This window comes from Natator depressus, chromosome 2 (genome assembly GCF_965152275.1).
Source record: "Natator depressus isolate rNatDep1 chromosome 2, rNatDep2.hap1, whole genome shotgun sequence".
NCBI lineage: Eukaryota > Metazoa > Chordata > Testudines > Cheloniidae > Natator > Natator depressus.
The window spans coordinates 10005567-10023106 of record NC_134235.1 but is presented as its reverse complement, the minus strand read 5'-3'; the positions used below and the strand labels follow the sequence as shown (position 1 = coordinate 10023106).

The following is a 17540-nucleotide window of genomic DNA, read 5'->3' as shown; positions in this document are numbered from 1 at the left end:
GGGCTCAGGTTACAGGCCCCCTGCCTGGGGCTGAAGCCCTGGAGCTTCGACCCCCCACCGAGGGTGGTGGGGCTTGGGCACCCCTGCCTGGGACAGTGGGACTTGGGCCCCACCACCTGGGATAGTGTGGCTCAGGCTTTGGTCTCCCCTCATAGGGTCGTGTAGTAATTTTTGTTGTCAGAAAAGGGTCGGGGGTACAATCAAGTTTGAAAACCCCTGGTCTAGATACTTAGTCCTGCCATGAGTTCAGGTGACTAGATTAGGTGATCTCTCAAGGTTCCTTCCAGTCCTACAATTTTATGAACACTATCCTGTGGTGTACCATTTTTAATATTGTATATATTTGACATAACTTTCCCAACTTTGATCTGAATGATCCTTTTACTCAAATTCTGATCTACCCTACATTCTTCCCCTCTCTCTAGTGCACTTACTTTGTGCCATATGACTTCCCTCCACAGCATGTTATATACCTTCTCAATATCTAGAAAGACAGCTGTCATGAAACCCTTGTGCCTCAAATTTTTGTATTTCAGTTTCTAATTTAGCAATGCAATCAATAGTACTTCTTCCTCTCCTAAAACCACTCTATACTTCATCTATAGTACCATTTTTTTTCAAATAGGAACCAATCTTTCAGTCACCATTCTCTCCATAGTTTTACCAAAGGCAATTGGATTATAGGTATTGAGTTTTGGGGATAGTTTGCCTGTTTTTTGTATGGGAATTACTGCTGCATATTTCTACCTTACCAATATCACTCCTTTTCTCCCATATAGTGTTAAATAATTTCAAGATAAATACCTCTCTGAAAGTAGTTTGAGGATTAAGCATTATGTTACATATATTATCTTTACCTGGGGATGTAATCTTGCTTATATCAACAGCTTTCTCAAGTTCTCACATACAAAGCTATTCATTCAGCATAGTATCTTCATGTTTACCCCAACTACATAATAGACTATGACTCTTTTCAGTGAATTGTCTTTTAATCTGGAGGAAAACATCACTTTCATTTCCACCATTACTCACCCTTAGAAAGTTTCTGCTAAAACTTCTGTTTTCTCATTACCAGAACTTTTAACTATGTTGTCAATGCCAATAAGACCTGGCATGTGGCTATTTTCAGTCTAAATTCCATTCAATCTTCTGATTTGCCTGTATATTTCTGATGTCTTGTCTTTGTTTATCTGCCCACAGTACTTCCTCCAACTCTCTTTCTTTGATTTTTTTTTTTATAATTCCTTGTCCTAATGACTGCTTTTATAGTTCATTAGATATTTGCTATTCATTGTATATTTAGCTTTTCTGTAGGCTTTGTTCTTTTCTTTAACTGCCATTTTGGACTCCTCATTCTACCACAGAAGTGAGTATTTAGTTTTGGGATACTTCAATATCCTAGATATAGCTATAGTAACTGCTTCTATTAATCCCATTATTACATTATCATTGAAATTCTCTAGGTCATCAGTCACACAATGATTATTCATAAATTCTGTACATTTACTTGTAAATGTCTCCCAGTTATCCTTCTTAAAATTCTTGGTGGATACCTTCAATCTTACCTTGCCCTTGAAAAGTAAGAAGTATAGGGAAATTATCACATCCCATTCCTTCTTCCTTATATATTTCCAAGTTGCATTTACTTGCAGTATCTGCCGTTATAATTCCCAGGTCTAAGCAGGAAAAACTACTATCTGCTGCATTAAATCTAGTTGGAGTGTCATCATCTAAAACCACTGAATTGTTTTAATCAATTAACTTTTCTAAGCATGCACCATTTTTATCACTTGTTTTACTGATATCAACATCATCTGATTTTGCTTCTACTCTTCCCTCTCCCCTACTTTGTAGCCATTATCCCTCTCTAACAGACTCTTCTTCAGTTTCCTGAGTGACTTCATTTAGGATCAGAAAATCCACCATCTCCAATCAGTCCAGTTAGTCCTCCACCCTAAGTCCTAGCTCAACTTCCTCTGTTTATAGACCTCTCCCACCCCCGTCTCAACTAGGCTTCATCTCAAATTAAACCTTGCCCATCCTCCAGGTGCAGCCAGGTAGCCAAATGGCTTCTCAGGTCCGCATTAGCCCTTTCAGTGCCTGTGTAGGGTACACACCTCATCACAGGATTCCAAGTAAATCCAAGTCCTTTCATTTAGATTTGTAGCAGCTCTTATGGGTCAGTCCTTAGATAAGCAGTGTAATATCTAATGCCCATTACTGAGTATTTCTTTTCTTCTTTTTCTTTGTTCAGGACAATCATTGTTCCAAGTCAGAAAAATACACTTAATTGGGACCATCTGTAATACAAAAAGCACCCTGTAAGAAAACCATTTAAAAATTATTTAGAAAATGAATTACTTTGCTCCAATGTGGATAATGAGACTTATTCTCATTTGTAACTGTGATAGCCCTAAAGAACCAGGTACTTACAACCATGGAAAACAGAGACAGAATTCCACCTCTTTTCAACTAGTATAGGATTGTCTCTATGGGATATTCGTGTGTGTTTTGTCCACCAGTTCCTGGTCATAGTACAATTAAGTGGCAAACATTTCCCTTCAGCATGCCATCATTTATGCTTATTCCTCTTGGAATAGTACATTTTCTACACTGTGAGTCAAATGAGTGCTTAGGAGGATAGGTGTGTTTGTCTACTCTATATCTACATCTATATAGATATACATATGTCTCCATCATAAATTGGTCCACTGGGGCAAGGAAGCAGAGATTTAATATTAACTCAGGTGTTGGGACTATATTTCAGGTGTTGGGTTATGTCTATTTTGTATATTTGGCTTATGTCCATTTTTCATGTTTTGTATAATTTCAGGATCCCATACTGATTTTCAAAATGGAGTTTGTGCCCATGTGATCCAGCTGATCACAGTTTTCCCGCCTTTTATTTCTCCTCAGAAGTGGTAAACAACTTCTGGATAAAACTGGTTTTTACCACCCTTTCCACAGGGTTTCCCAGAAGGGGTTTTCTGCTCCTTCTGTGGGGTTTCCCGGGTCAGATTATATAAGTCTGCCCCAAGCACTGCTCAGCTGCTGTCCATCTGAGTGACAGTAAGGGTCTGACTTGTATTCACCTACCCATCCTAGTGGTAGAGGGGGCTAGGCTTTTTCTTCCACAACTCTGCTTCTACTTTGTCAGCACCTGCAAGGAGAAGAGAAGGACAGACAGCCACATTCCACTTACCATCAGCTGCTGTCCCCTAATGTACCTTCTACTCTTCTACAGACCTAGAGGAACATCAGGGGACTCCCTGGAGTTCCTTTCCAATGGCTTTCAACTAGCTGGAGGATAGAGGTCCCAGGCAACAATAAACGCTTGATCTATAGAAGGAGGTTTCTATTAAGGGGTTTACTTACCTGTTTATAGGGTTCATTTTGGGGAAATCACTGTATTGCATAATTTTACTGTTTACTGCCTCCTTTTCTTTGACCCATTTGTTGAACACCAATCCCTCAATACACTTCATTTGCTTTTCACCTTATCACGACTGACTCCTCGTTATTCAAGGTGGCAGGGACTCTTTATGGGAAGATCAAACCTACCAGATGACAGATGCTGGATAGGGAGGGTCGAATCTAAGGAAACAGGAAGCGTAGGAATCTCTTGCCTTATCCCACATATATTTCTTTGCCTTTCCACCCTTTCTACCCATTGGCGACCGCAGCAGGATCTCTCTTTAGGTTTTCTTTTCCCTGAGAAGTCCTGTGTTTTGTTTTAATTTGCAATATAGTGACTGATTAGCCCATTAGCTCAGGGTGGATATTGGAAAGGTCGGTCTGACCTTGGGTATGTCAGGTTCCCGCTACGAAAAAGGATTGTGTGGCCTGGACACAGTGTCCTTAATTTAGTTCTGGGTGGAGAACTGGCAGTGGGTCAGAATAACTGCTTTTCTCCAATTCCACTCGAAAGGCCTTTTAAAATCCTGCAGCAGCTATTGGGGCGACTGGACCCGGAGTCCGACCCTAATTTCTGTGGTACCCCAAACAAAGGGGTTAGTGACCAGCTGCTTGGTGGTCACAGAAAAGACACCTCCAGCCTTGTTTAAGGTTAGCTTCGGTATCTCTCCTTCATGTTTTTTTTTTTTTATGGTAGGGAATGTTTTTATTGGAAGTGTGAGTCAGAAGGTTATTATTTTTACAGTAACCATAAGTGCCTGCTCTGGAACTCCAAAACACCCTTCCAGAGCCATGCAGTGGCCATTTCATTTTTTTTTAGTGGGCTCCTGGAATGGCATAGTAGTGATCCCTTTGGTGGGACACAAAAGAAACCTTCATTTTCTAGAGGATTGGTAAGGTCCTTAGGTGTTCAAAGATGAGCAGAGTCTTCAGCCTTAAGGGATGGGAAGCTGAACATAATAAATTATCTGTGGACCATGGTATCGATTTCTTTGGAAAAGGGCACAACCCATGGAACCCAGGTTCCATTATCGGGCTGGAGGCTCTGGAAGTGTTCAACATGCTATGGGAATGTTACAATCTGAGTAAACCTGTCCCAAAGAAAAGTGAGCGACGTAGCGCCCTCATAAGAACATAAGAATGGCCATACTGGGTCAGACCAAAGGTCCATCCAGCCTAGTATCCTGTCTGCTGACAGTGGCCAATGCCAAGTGCCCCTGAGGGAGTGAACCTAACAGGTAATGATCAACTGATCTCTCTCCTGCCATCCAGCTCCACCCTCTGACAAACAGAGGCTAGGGACACCATTCCTTACCCATCCTGGCTAATACCCATTAATGGACTTAACCTCCATGAATTTATCTAGTTCTCTTTTAAACCATGTTATAGTCCTAGCCTTCACAACCTCCTCAGGCAAGGAGTTCCACAGGTTGACTGTGCGTTGTGTGAAGAACTTACTTTTATTTGTTTTAAACCTGCTGCCCATTAATTTCATTTGGTGGCCTCCTAGTTCTTATATTATGGGAACAAGTAAATAACTTTTACTTATTCACTTTCTCCACACCACTCATGATTGTATATACCTCTATCATATCCCCCCTTAGTCTCCTCTTTCCCAAGCCCTCCTATACCGCCTTGTCACTTTTAGCAAGGAACTTAACAGACTCTCCTACTTAACCAGGAGATCACCCTCCTGAAAAGAAGAAGGGTGAACATTTAGAGAAGCAGCATTTAATAGACCTCAATGCTGAAAAAGCTAAAGTTGCCTCACTTACACATGAGGTCTCCCAGTTGGAACAACAAATAGGGAAAGCAAGTAGGCGAGCCTCTGCTGCTGAAAAGGCAGCAGAAGTAGGAGCAATTGAGCTCCAAGAGGCACAAGCAGCCATAAGGCAGCTTATGAGGGAGATGCAGGTTAATCAAAACTCCTGTACAAGCCATGTAACCTGCCAACATAAAATCTCTAAACTGCAGAGGGAGGTACAATCATATAAGGGCATGGCAGGTGCAAAGTGTAAGAATCCCCTTGCAGCATACCATCCAGGAGGGGAGAGTGACAGTGAAAATGACACAGAGGGTGAGGAAACTTCCTCCCCACCTTATACAAAAGCAGCTTTACCCACGGCCCTTGAAGGGTTGGTGGGAGAGACAAATTAGCTGTACCCTAAGCTGCCAGAGGAATATAAAACACCACCTATGGCTTGTAGCATTCATGCGGGGTTCATGCACTTGGCAACATTCAGGGCACACCCGGAGTGTTGTGTAGGAGCAGTGCACACACGGCTCCTCTCAAGGGCATGAACCTTGGAATCTCGCCCAGATGACATGAACCGTGGGAAGCCTCCCAGGACTGGGCTCAAGGCCCGAGAGCAAGGAATGCGGTAGATAGAAATTGGTAAATAAGAATATTAAACAAAGCCAGTGTATTCCTTTTATCTGTTGGAGTATGTAATGCACAGGAGGAGGGAGAGAAATAAAAGAGAGGGTGGAAAGCTGACAGGAGACCAGCCCGTCAGCAGACCAGCCTGCTTGCTTGCTTAAAGCCTTGTTCTGTCTTGTATTTGAACCGCAACAATGGCTCCCGTAGTAACTTCGGTTACACAATATGGGGGAGTAAATCCACCTCCTCCCCTAATAAAACATGAAAGTAAACCATTAACAGCAGAGCAAGCCCATGCATTAAGTAAACAATTTGGGCCTTGTGATAAAAGTAATGTACTGGAATGGTTACCGCAAGGTTCCGTAACCCCAAACTTAATGCATGATGATTTTGTAACGCTCTTTATGTGAGTGTATGACACCAGAAGACTTTGTAAATGTACCATATGATGCTATTGCTAATACAAATAATGATCAAGCTGATGTATATAGACGTATTCTTAAGATGTTTTATTCAAACACTAATATAACAGGCATGGCTTATGCTGACAAACAGAGAGTGAATGAAAAACCCGAGAGAGTGTCACCTGATGTGCTGGGATGCCATTGAGTCAGCCTATTCTGCCAGCCTGGGTCCCCTTTACCTGGCCTTGCTGGGCTAGGCTCATCAGCCTCTTTTAGTCAAGCACACAGGCAGGGCCATACCCAGCTGCACAGAGAGACAGAGATCTGCTCTGGAAAGATTCAGCCTTAGGGGTTTGCTCCAACACTCTTGTGTCCATTCCCTTTATGGGGTACAGACCCAAAGGTTTTATGACATTCGCCCCCTCCCTCAATGTGAAGGGAGAGATACACAACTTCTTGTCCCTCCAGTTAGAAATTACATAAACTGGGTTATATTATAAACAAGAAATAAGTTTATTAACTACAAAAGGTGAATTTTAAGTGAATATAAGAGATAACAGACAGAACAAAGCAGATTACTGAGCAAATAAAACAAAGTACGCAAGCTAAGCTCAATATGCTTAAGAAACAGGTTACAAAATGTAATTTCTTACCCTAAATGTTATTTTAGGCAGGTTGCAAAGTTTCTGTGGTTCAGAGTTCCAGTTATATTTCTTTTCAGACTGGATCCCGTCTCAGTCTGAACTCCTCTGCTGCCTTCCCTTCAGGTGGCTTTAGCAGTCTTTCTTCTTGGACAGACAGGCCATGGAGAGGAGGAGTTCCATTTGCCTTCCTCCCCACCCTTAAATAGGATTTACATAAGGCGGGAATCCTTTGTTTCACAAACTTGACACCTCCCTACCCTTCCAATGGAAAGTTACAAGAAGTCCAAGGTAATGTCTAGTATCAGGTGATAAGACCACCTGACCTAGTAGTGTCACAGTTAGGTCCCCGGACGCCTCCCAGGAGGGAGAGAGATTAGTATCTTCATGGTCTTGTTCCTTCCTGATGGCCCATCAAGTTTGATGGCCTGTCATCTGGTGGGTGTCTTCCCAATACACATCCAGTTGTAATTCTTACATAGTCCATATTTCTCACTTTAGATACAGAAATGATACATGCATACAAATTGTATAATCACATTCAATAAATCACAACCTTTCCAATGATACCTTACAAGACCCATCTTGCATGAAGTGTATCTCAGTTATGTCATATCCATATCATAAACATGTATATAAAAAGTAAACATGGCAGGCGACCAGCTTGGCTTAATGGTGAAATCCTAGCGGATCTTAAACATAAAAAAGAAGCTTACAAGAAGTGGAAGGTTGGACATATGACCAGGGAAGAGTATAAAAATATTGCTCGGGCATGTAGGAAAGATATCAGGAGGGCCAAATCGCACCTGGAGCTGCAGCTAGCAAGAGATGTCAAGAGTAACAAGAAGGGTTTCTTCAGGTATGTTGGCAACAAGAAGAAAGCCAAGGAAAGTGTGGGCCCCTTACTGAATGAGGGAGGCAACCTAGTGACAGAGGATGTGGAAAAAGCTAATGTACTCAATACTTTTTTTGCCTCTGTTTTCACTAACAAGGTCAGCTCCCAGACTGCTGCGCTGGGCATCACAAAATGGGGAAGAGATGGCCAGCCCTCTGTGGAGATAGAGGTGGTTAGGGACTATTTAGAAAAGCTGGACGTGCACAAGTCCATGGGGCCGGACGAGTTGCATCCGAGAGTGCTGAAGGAATTGGCGGCTGTGATTGCAGAGCCCTTGGCCATTATCTTTGAAAACTCGTGGCGAACGGGGGAAGTCCCGGATGACTGGAAAAAGGCTAATGTAGTGCCAATCTTTAAAAAAGGGAAGAAGGAGGATCCTGGGAACTACAGGCCAGTCAGCCTCACCTCAGTCCCTGGAAAAATCATGGAGCAGGTCCTCAAAGAATCAATCCTGAAGCACTTACATGAGAGGAAAGTGATCAGGAACAGTCAGCATGGATTCACCAAGGGAAGGTCATGCCTGACTAATCTAATCGCCTTTTATGATGAGATTACTGGTTCTGTGGATGAAGGGAAAGCAGTGGATGTATTGTTTCTTGACTTTAGCAAAGCTTTTGACACGGTCTCCCCCAGTATTCTTGTCAGCAAGTTAAGGAAGTATGGGCTGGATGAATGCACTATAAGGTGGGTAGAAAGCTGGCTAGATTGTCGGGCTCAACGGGTAGTGATCAATGGCTCCATGTCTAGTTGGCAGCCGGTGTCAAGTGGAGTGCCCCAGGGGTCGGTCCTGGGGCCGGTTTTGTTCAATATCTTCATAAATGATCTGGAGGATGGTGTGGATTGCACTCTCAGCAAATTTGCGGATGATACTAAACTGGGAGGAGTGGTAGATACGCTGGAGGGGAGGGATAGGATACAGAAGGACCTAGACAAATTGGAGGATTGGGCCAAAAGAAATCTGATGAGGTTCAATAAGGATAAGTGCAGGGTCCTACACTTAGGATGGAAGAATCCAATGCACCGCTACAGACTAGGGACCGAATGGCTAGGCAGCAGTTCTGCGGAAAAGGACCTAGGGGTGACAGTGGACGAGAAGCTGGATATGAGTCAGCAGTGTGCCCTTGTTGCCAAGAAGGCCAATGGCATTTTGGGATGTATAAGTAGGGGCATAGCGAGCAGATCGAGGGACGTGATCGTTCCCCTCTATTCGACACTGGTGAGGCCTCATCTGGAGTACTGTGTCCTGTTTTGGGCCCCACACTACAAGAAGGATGTGGATAAATTGGAGAGAGTCCAGCGAAGGGCAACAAAAATGATTAGGGGTCTAGAGCACATGACTTATGAGGAGAGGCTGAGGGAGCTGGGATTGTTTAGTCTGCGGAAGAGAAGAATGAGGGGGGATTTGATAGCTGCTTTCAACTACCTGAAAGGGGGTTCCAAAGAGGATGGCTCTAGACTGTTCTCAATGGTAGCAGATGACAGAACGAGGAGTAATGGTCTCAAGTTGCAATGGGGGAGGTTTAGATTGGATATTAGGAAAAACTTTTTCACTAAGAGGGTGGTGAAACACTGGAATGCGTTACCTAGGGAGGTGGTAGAATCTCCTTCCTTAGAGGTTTTTAAGGTCAGGCTTGACAAAGCCCTGGCTGGGATGATTTAACTGGGAATTGGTCCTGCTTCGAGCAGGGGGTTGGACTAGATGACCTTCTGGGGTCCCTTCCAACCCTGATATTCTATGATTCTATGATAAGCATATTTTCATAAAGAATATGGAATGAAACATCACACCGCTATCCTGGAGATGTTTGACATATTAGGCTGGATTATCCACTGCCTTTCACCTTCTGGAGTCATTTGCCCTTGTGCAAAGTGAAAATAAATTGTTCTCAAATCAGATTGGTAGCATTTTATATCTATTTCCATTCGGTGTGCACAGAAGCAAATGACTATAGAAGGTGCAGGGCAGTGGAGAACTGGGCCTACCATATAGGTGTCTGGCAGAAACCTAATGTTCTGATGCTTTAACACTTTGGTGAAGGACACTCTGCCAATAAAGAAGTATAAGTGAAATGAACTGATCTTTTATCTGTGTTCCAGATCTAGTATGAGGCAATACTCTTGTTTTTGAGTGTATCTCCCTAATGGTTGCAGTGAGATAACTCCAGCTGTGTGTGCATGGAAAGACCTGCTATGAAGCAGTACACTTTTGTGTGTGTACATCTAGTGGCTGGCAGGGGGTGAGTGGGGCGCAACTGAGTGTGTGTTTCTCCCTCAAACCCGCCACATCCATGCTCCCTCATCTCTGCCACCCCCTTTCAAAAAATCCCTACTAATTCCAACTAGTTCCAGTGCTTTTTCTGTATCCTGTTTCCAGTCCCTCAATCTGTAGGCCCTGTGCAAATATCTGTCTGTTTGTGGGGAGGAGAGGTGAAGAGGGAAAACCAGGCTTTGCTGGAAAGACAGAGAAACAGGGGGAGCGAAGATGCAGGGACAATGAAGTGACTAACATTCAGCCAATGCATGCTGTGGTAATTACTGCCAAGGAGCCAGGAGTGGAGGGGGAAAGCTGGGTTGTGATAGATGGGGGTGCTAAGAATTTTTTTTAAAATTTCCCCCCAAAACAAGGAAAGTAAATGCCGCAAAATGTTAATGCAGAATTAAGATTACACAGTGATGTCTCTTGCCCTTTCACAGTGTGGAGAGTGGCTAAATTAAACCTCTGACAAGGAAATAAAGAACTAAAGTAATGCAAACGTAAACATCTGAAAACCAGGAAATACAAAGTTAAGGTACACATCAGCCTCACAATGCAACCTTAACTATGCCCTCCTTGAGTGATGCCCAGACATGTCAATAACACATAGATTAGTATTCTGTCCTCTCCAGTGGTACACAACACATTGGGAACAGAGCACATGAGAACTGTAGGATAAAGTCTAACACCTTCTCCTTACCAAGACAAAACTTGAGCTGAGGTCAGGTGTAGCAAACAGGAACTACCTACACCTCCCCTACACGCACATACTGAGCCTACCCCAAGCAAACCACCCCAGACTTGCAAAATGTTACAGCCCCTTCACCCTGGGCGTGAGGATTCCTTCTGAACATTGCCTTCACTCACTCCTCACTAAGCCCTAAAGACCACTGGCATGTATGCCACCCAGATTATGTGGAGAACTGTACTGTTCCACAGTTGGAACTGCACACCACATGGTACCAGGAGTGCAAAGAAATTAAGAAAATATCCTGAGCAGTAAAAAGCTCCACAAGGGCTGAAAATCTCTGGAAATGTGGACGATAAATGGAGGAAGTTCAAACAGTGCTTTCCTCTGTATCTGCAAACAATGGTTGCCATTAAAAAGGAAGACAGTCAGATATCTTATTTTTGACTGGTTCTGGAGCACTTGATGTGTTCAATAATTATCAGTTAATTCAGGCAGAGGAGGGTAACTAAGGGTATGTCTACACTATGAAATTAGGTCGATTTTATAGAAGTCGATTTTTAGAAATTGATTTTATACAGTCAATTGCGTATGTCCACACTAAGTGCATTAAGTCGGCGGAGTGCGTCCTCACTACCGTGGCTAGCATTGACTTACGGAGTGGTGCACTGTGGGTAGCTATCTCACAGTTCCCGCAGTCTCTGCTGCCCATTGGAATTCCGGGTTAAGCTCCCAATGCCTTATGGGGCAAAAACATTGTCACGGGTGGTTTTGGGTACGTCGTCAGTCACCCCTCCCTCCGTGAAAGCAACGGCAGACAATCATGTCGTGCCTTTTTTTCGTGCAGACGCCATACCATGGCAAGCATGGAGCCCGCTCAGCTCAGCTCAGCTCAGCGTCACCGCTGCTGTTGTGTCCTGGGTGCTGCTGTCAGCAGACGGTGCAGTACGACTGCTAACTGTCTTCATCCATCGTGTCTACTGCAACTCTGCTCTCCTGCTCTTGTAAATGAGCTCAGTCTCAATAGCAAATTTCTCCATGTTGTCGTCATCCACCGCTTCTGCTGCAACTCTGCTCTCCTGGTGCCATGAATCCACCTCACAGGTCCTCTCATCATTCTGTACAAATATCTAATCTTGTGGCATCCGTCATCATCCACTGCTTCTGCTGCAACTCTGCTCTCCTGCAGATGCCATACCACAGCAAGCATGGAGCCCGCTCAGCTCACTGCTGCTGTTGTGAGCACTGTAAACACCTCGCGCATTATCCTGGAGTATATGCAGAACCGGGCTAAGAGACGAGCACGAGGACAATTTTGATGAGGACATGGACACAGACGTTCCTGAAAGCACGGGCTGTGGCAATTGGGACATCATTGTGGCAGTGGGGCTGGTTGATACAGTGGAATGCCGATTCTGGGCCCGGCAAACAAGCACAGACTGGTGGCACCACATGTGATTCGTTGCATCCAACGAAGTGGGTATTCACCCACAAAAGCTTATGCTCCAATGGAAACGTTGATTGCGCTGAGGTCTGACCTAGTCAGCAAACAGTGCCAGCGAGCTTTTAAACATCCAAAGGCACATTCTACCACCATTCTGCACTTGCTCAGCCTATAGTTGAACTGCTCCTTACTACTGTCCAGGATGCCAGTGTATGGCTTCATGAGCCCTGGGAGCAAGGGGTAGGCTGGATAACTATTGGCATTTCAACATCCCCAATGGTAATTTTCTGGTCTGGGAAGTAAGTCCCTTCTTGCAGCTGCTCAAACAGCCCAGAGTTCCTAAAGATGCGAGCATCGTGGACCTTTCCCGGCCATCCCATGCTGATGTCAGTGAAATGTCCCTTATGATCCACCAGTGCTTGCAGAACCATTGAGAAGCCCCAGAAGCTGCAGCTGGAGCCCCAGGGCCTTTAAATCTTTATTTAAAGGCCCCGCCTCTTCTGGTTGAGGCCACGCCCCTGCTCAGGACTTGGGTACCAGTGAGTCTTTTAAGTTACTTTCACCCCTGACCATTACCCTTAATTTCTGTGGTGTTTAGATGCTGCTTGTAAATATTAGAACTGGAAGCACTGGCTGTTGGGAGTCTGAAAGGACAGGAAACAGGAAGGGGTGGGGCATTGAGGAAGCTGAGTGAGAGCTACCAAGGGTGCAGCAGCAGCTTGGTAAAGAGGTTTCCACTTTAAAAATAAAGTCCTGTTAAAGTTTGTTAGTACCTTGTCTGGTTGTTACAACAATTTCCTGGTTTTCAGAGGTTTAAATTTAGCTAATCTCCTCATTCTAGAAGAATAGGAGGCACCATGGGCAATCTCAAGTCTGTGTTAACTACAGTGGCCAGGTGTCCAAAACCAAAAGGTCTGGTTGAAAAGGGAAACTGGCCGCGATTGGTCAGCACAGCTGACCAGACACTAAAATTCCGGTTACCTGCAATAACCGGCCTCCGCCACCTGGGGCGGGAAGAGCAGCTGCTGCTGCTGGAGGGGCTTTGCTTCGCAGCTACTGCCCTTCCCGTCCCCCCAGCCTGACAGAGAGAACTGAACGCATCCGATGAAGTGAGCTGTAGCTCACGAAAGCTTATGCTCAAATAAATTTGTTAGTCCCTAAGGTGCCACAAGTCCTCCTGTTCTTTTTAGAGAGAACTGACTGGCTCCCGGCTCCAAAGTAGGTACCGGTGTAACCTGTCCGCCCCTTGTGCCCCGATTTCCTCACCCTGGCCCCTCGCTCTGGGAAGCCCCGCTGTGCCCTGATTTCCCCACCCCAGTCCCTTGCCCCGGGAGTCCGGGGACTGACCCCTGCTGTGCCTGACTGGGCAGGTAGGAAGGCTCCACGTCAGCTCCCCCCCAGCCCGGCTCTGCAGGAGGCAGGTGAGTCTTGGGGGATGGGAGAGGAAGTGATGGAGGGGAGGGGATGGCAGAGGGAAGGGCCTTGCAGGAAAAAACGGGGCGGGGCCTCGGGGAAGGGGCGGGGCCTCGGGGGGGGGTTTGGTTTTCAGGGGTTGCAAAATTGACAGCCCATGTGCTCACACAATTTTGGGGCATTTAATAACGTAATAAACAGGTGACTCACAGGAATGCTGGGAAAGAGATGACGCTATTTCCTAGCATTACGCCAGCAGCTGCTGTTTAGCACAGCGTGGCTAGAAAGGACAGGAGTACTTGTGGCACCTTAGAGACTAACCAATTTATTTTAGCGTGGATGTGATTTTTGTCCGGTGGTTGTTCTCATTTGCCGGCAGGTTGCGTGTCCGCAAAGCTCGCTCCGCTGTGTTTTGACCTTTCTGTGGGGATGCGGGGATGCACTCCTCTGCCCGGGTGCGGGGCGCGGGAAGCGGTGCGCGGGAAACGGCACGATGACTCCAGCGGGCCTGTGGCGGAGGGCGGGAGATCCTCTCTTGCAAGGCGCGCCGGGAAGAAATCCCTCCACTTCGCTCCTGCTCCCCCTAGCGGCTGCGGCGGGGTCGCTCTGCACACACCTTTCCCTGCTCGGCTGTCCTCGGGTACTTCCGTGACTGTCCGTCACTCCCGCGAGAGGCGGGGCCGAGCACTGATTGGCTAGGACCATGCATTCTGTGATTGGGCAAGAGTATCCAGCTTTCGACTGACTGGCGGAGAGATCTGATTCTGGGCTGTGATTGGCTAAGGCTGGCTATATAAACGCTTCCCCGAAGCACCCCCATTCTCTCGTCTCTGTGGCGGCCCAAGGTGCTGTGTCCTTCAGCTGAAGCTAAGGCCGTTACATCCCGGCGACTAGCACCGCGCCCCACCGCCACCCGCCCGTTCAGCCATGGCCTCCAGCTCCGAGCTCGCTTGCATCTACGCCGCGCTCATCCTGCACGACGACGAGGTCACCGTCACGGTGAGCGAGGCCGGCCCCACGCGCCGCAAGATGGCGGCGGCGCGGGGATGGGGCAGCTCCTCTGCCTGGGTGGGAAGGGGGCGCCCGCCCCGCCGGAGGGGGAGGTGGGGAGTCCCGCCCCTCAGCCTTACGGGGGGGGCCGCCCGGGGTCCGCGTTGTGCCGCGAGGGCGGGGCGGGCTTCCGTGGAAAGATGCCAGCCCGCGTGGCCGTGGGGGGGCGGAGTTCCGCCGCGCGTCCCTCCCCCCATGGTCCCGAGCTCGGAGGCACCGCCGGCCCCCCCCCCCTCCGGCCCCCATCGCTGTGCCAGCGCCACGGCGGGTCAGGAAGGCGGGGGTGGGGGAGAGGTCAGGGCCCCGGCAGCCGCGGCCTGACCCCGAGCCCAAACGGGCGGGGACCAGCCGGAACCGGACGTGGGTGTTCCTCAGGCTGGCGTTCGAGGCTCGAGCCGAACGGCCGTTACCTGTAGCGCCTGGCTCCTAGGTAGAGCTCTTCGGCAGCAGCCCTCAGGGGTGGGCAAAGGAGATCAGTGTCACTCTGCCCATTTTACAGATAGGTGTGAGTGGCTCTGGTCATGCTGTGGCAGCTTCTGTAATGCTGTCCACGCACTTGACAGTTTCTAGGACTGAGCAGAATCTCTGCACTCAAGACTGGTCTCTGTCCACATTCTTATATTCAAGGTACTTGATCATAGTTTGCAAAAGTTTTGAAGTGAGCTGTAGCTCACGGAAGCTTATGCTCAGATAAATCAGTTAGTCTCTAAGGTGCCACAAGTACTCCTTTTCTTTTTGCGAATACAGATGACGGCTGTTACTCTGAAACCTGTCAAAAGTTTTGAGGAATTGACATTATTTGCAATCGTGAGACTGGGCTACAGTGACATGAAGTGTATGCATTGTGCATGACTCTTTAGTTTCTGTTCTAACAACATTCTTAATGAATTTTTTCAGGAAGACAAAATTAATGCACTTATTAAAGCAGCTGGAGTAAATGTTGAACCTTTCTGGCCGGGCCTGTTTGCAAAGGTAAGAAATTACAGAAAGGCGGCTAAACAAAGTATAGTCTGATCCAAGCATAGCATGTGCCACAGATGCCTGCAGCCTGGACACAGCTATAAAATGCCTTGTGAGTAGTCTGCAGATCACAAAACAAAAGCTAGGTGGTTCTGACATGGGTCACTAAGATGGATCTCAAGATAGCTTTAAAATTACTGTGAATAATTATTTAATTGGGGTCAATGTTTTGAGAATACTCTTCCTTTGATGAAATACCAAACTGGCAGCAAACAGAACCCAATTAGCAAATTAAGCATTTATCAGCATTGAGTACTGTTGGTGGAGGCAGGTATTAGCAAAATAGAGACATTGACTGCAGTGCACACCTCTAATAGAAAAAACTTCAATGTCCCTGGAGGTTAGGATTGGTCATCTTATTTTCAGATCCAGTCTGAAAAGGAACTGACATGGAGTTTATGGAGAAACAAACTGACTTACCAATGTGTGTACTAGGCCTACAAGTGAAAGGATAACTTTTCTAACTACTACCCTGAAAACTTAATCAAGGATCTGGGACTCAGGATGGTTTGTTCTTTCTCCTGCCTCTTCGCTTGTCAAAAGTACTTCAAGCCAAATTATGCATTCTGACGTGTGCAGCTTCATTCCTTTATTGTGCACTGAGTCTTTTTAGCCAAATTTTGATAAACTGATCAAGCTGGGAGAAGAAAATTGCTTAGAATAGTTAATGTTAAAGATGGCATGACAGATGTTCAGTTAACAACTTGGTTTGATCAAAATTCAGTAGCTGTCTCAAGTGTCTACTGAATTGTTTTGATAAACTTGTTATAGTTTTGTAAATTGACATGGAAGATAGAGCAACTAATTCAGTACCAGACTGATAGCATCCCATGCACATTAGTAAGTAAATGCCTGATTAAATCTAACTTGAACTGGTCAGGATAAGTGTTAAAGAGCTGAATTATGCCAATTTTAAATTTCCTTACAATAATGGAACAGCTGTAAATATTGTGCAACTTTTGTAAAATGTGGTACTAATAAATGTTTAATATTCTTAGGCTCTAGCTAACATTGACATTGGAAGCCTGATCTGTAATGTAGGAGCTGGTGGTGCTCCAGCTGCTGCTGCTCCTGCAGGGGGTGCTGCTCCTGCTGGTGGTGCTGCCCCTGGTAAGTGAGCTCTTGGATTGGTGTGGAAGAAATGGGTGTATAAAATGCTGTTACTGTACAAAGTGTCAAGTATCTCACAGCTGTACCTTTTTTGAATACTTACAACTGCTTTGTGCTCTTAAGTATCTTAATGTGGGTGAACTTGTGAGAGGAAAGGAGTTTAACTTTAGGAAATACTGTTGATTGCAAATGGAAATTTGTGTGGTTTGCTACAGTAAACTTTTAAATTCTTTTGTCTCCAAGGTCTATGTATGGACTCAATCTGCAAAACTATACTGTTATCTGACTAGGTTAAAGGGCAGAACTCTTTTTTCATAATTGGAAAAGGAGAATATTTCTAGCTTGTAAACTTACAACAATGACATCTTTTGGATTGAGGGGGGCTTGTTACTATAATGCTAATAGCAGTGCCTTAGCTCCCTTTCTTCCAGTGTTGGTGGTCAAAAGCACTGTATGGAATAAGGGCATTGATGATGTGGATTAGATTATCTGTAGGTGGTGTACTAGCATGCCCCTGAATCACCACAATTGTAACTTTAGCTTTCCAATGTAATTTGATTCTTGTATCTCAAACTCTTTGTGGAGTTTAGTTATTTAGGTCTCCCTACATCACTTTTCAGTAATATCAAATTTTCAGGATGAGATGCTAACCATTTTTTTCTTCTTCAGCTGAGGAGAAGAAAGAGGAAGAAAAGAAAGAAGAATCTGAGGAATCTGATGATGACATGGGTTTTGGTCTCTTTGACTAAACTGACTTTTTGTACCATCTGTAGTAATAAAAAAACACTCTTCAATCTGGTCTTTAAAGAATGTGAGGAGGGGGTGTT

At 45.6% G+C, this 17540-nt stretch overlaps 1 protein-coding gene across 1 annotated transcript; it reads left to right on the top strand.

The window, feature by feature from the left end:
• Positions 1–14333: 14333 nt before the first annotated feature.
• Positions 14334–17523, top strand: RPLP1 (ribosomal protein lateral stalk subunit P1). Its single transcript, XM_074943803.1, has 4 exons — positions 14334–14532; positions 15481–15555; positions 16602–16713; positions 17383–17523. The coding sequence occupies exons 1-4, from the start codon at positions 14461–14463 to the stop codon at positions 17460–17462; spliced, it is 339 nt and encodes a 112-aa protein (XP_074799904.1). The 5' UTR covers positions 14334–14460; the 3' UTR covers positions 17463–17523.
• Positions 17524–17540: the final 17 nt, after the last annotated feature.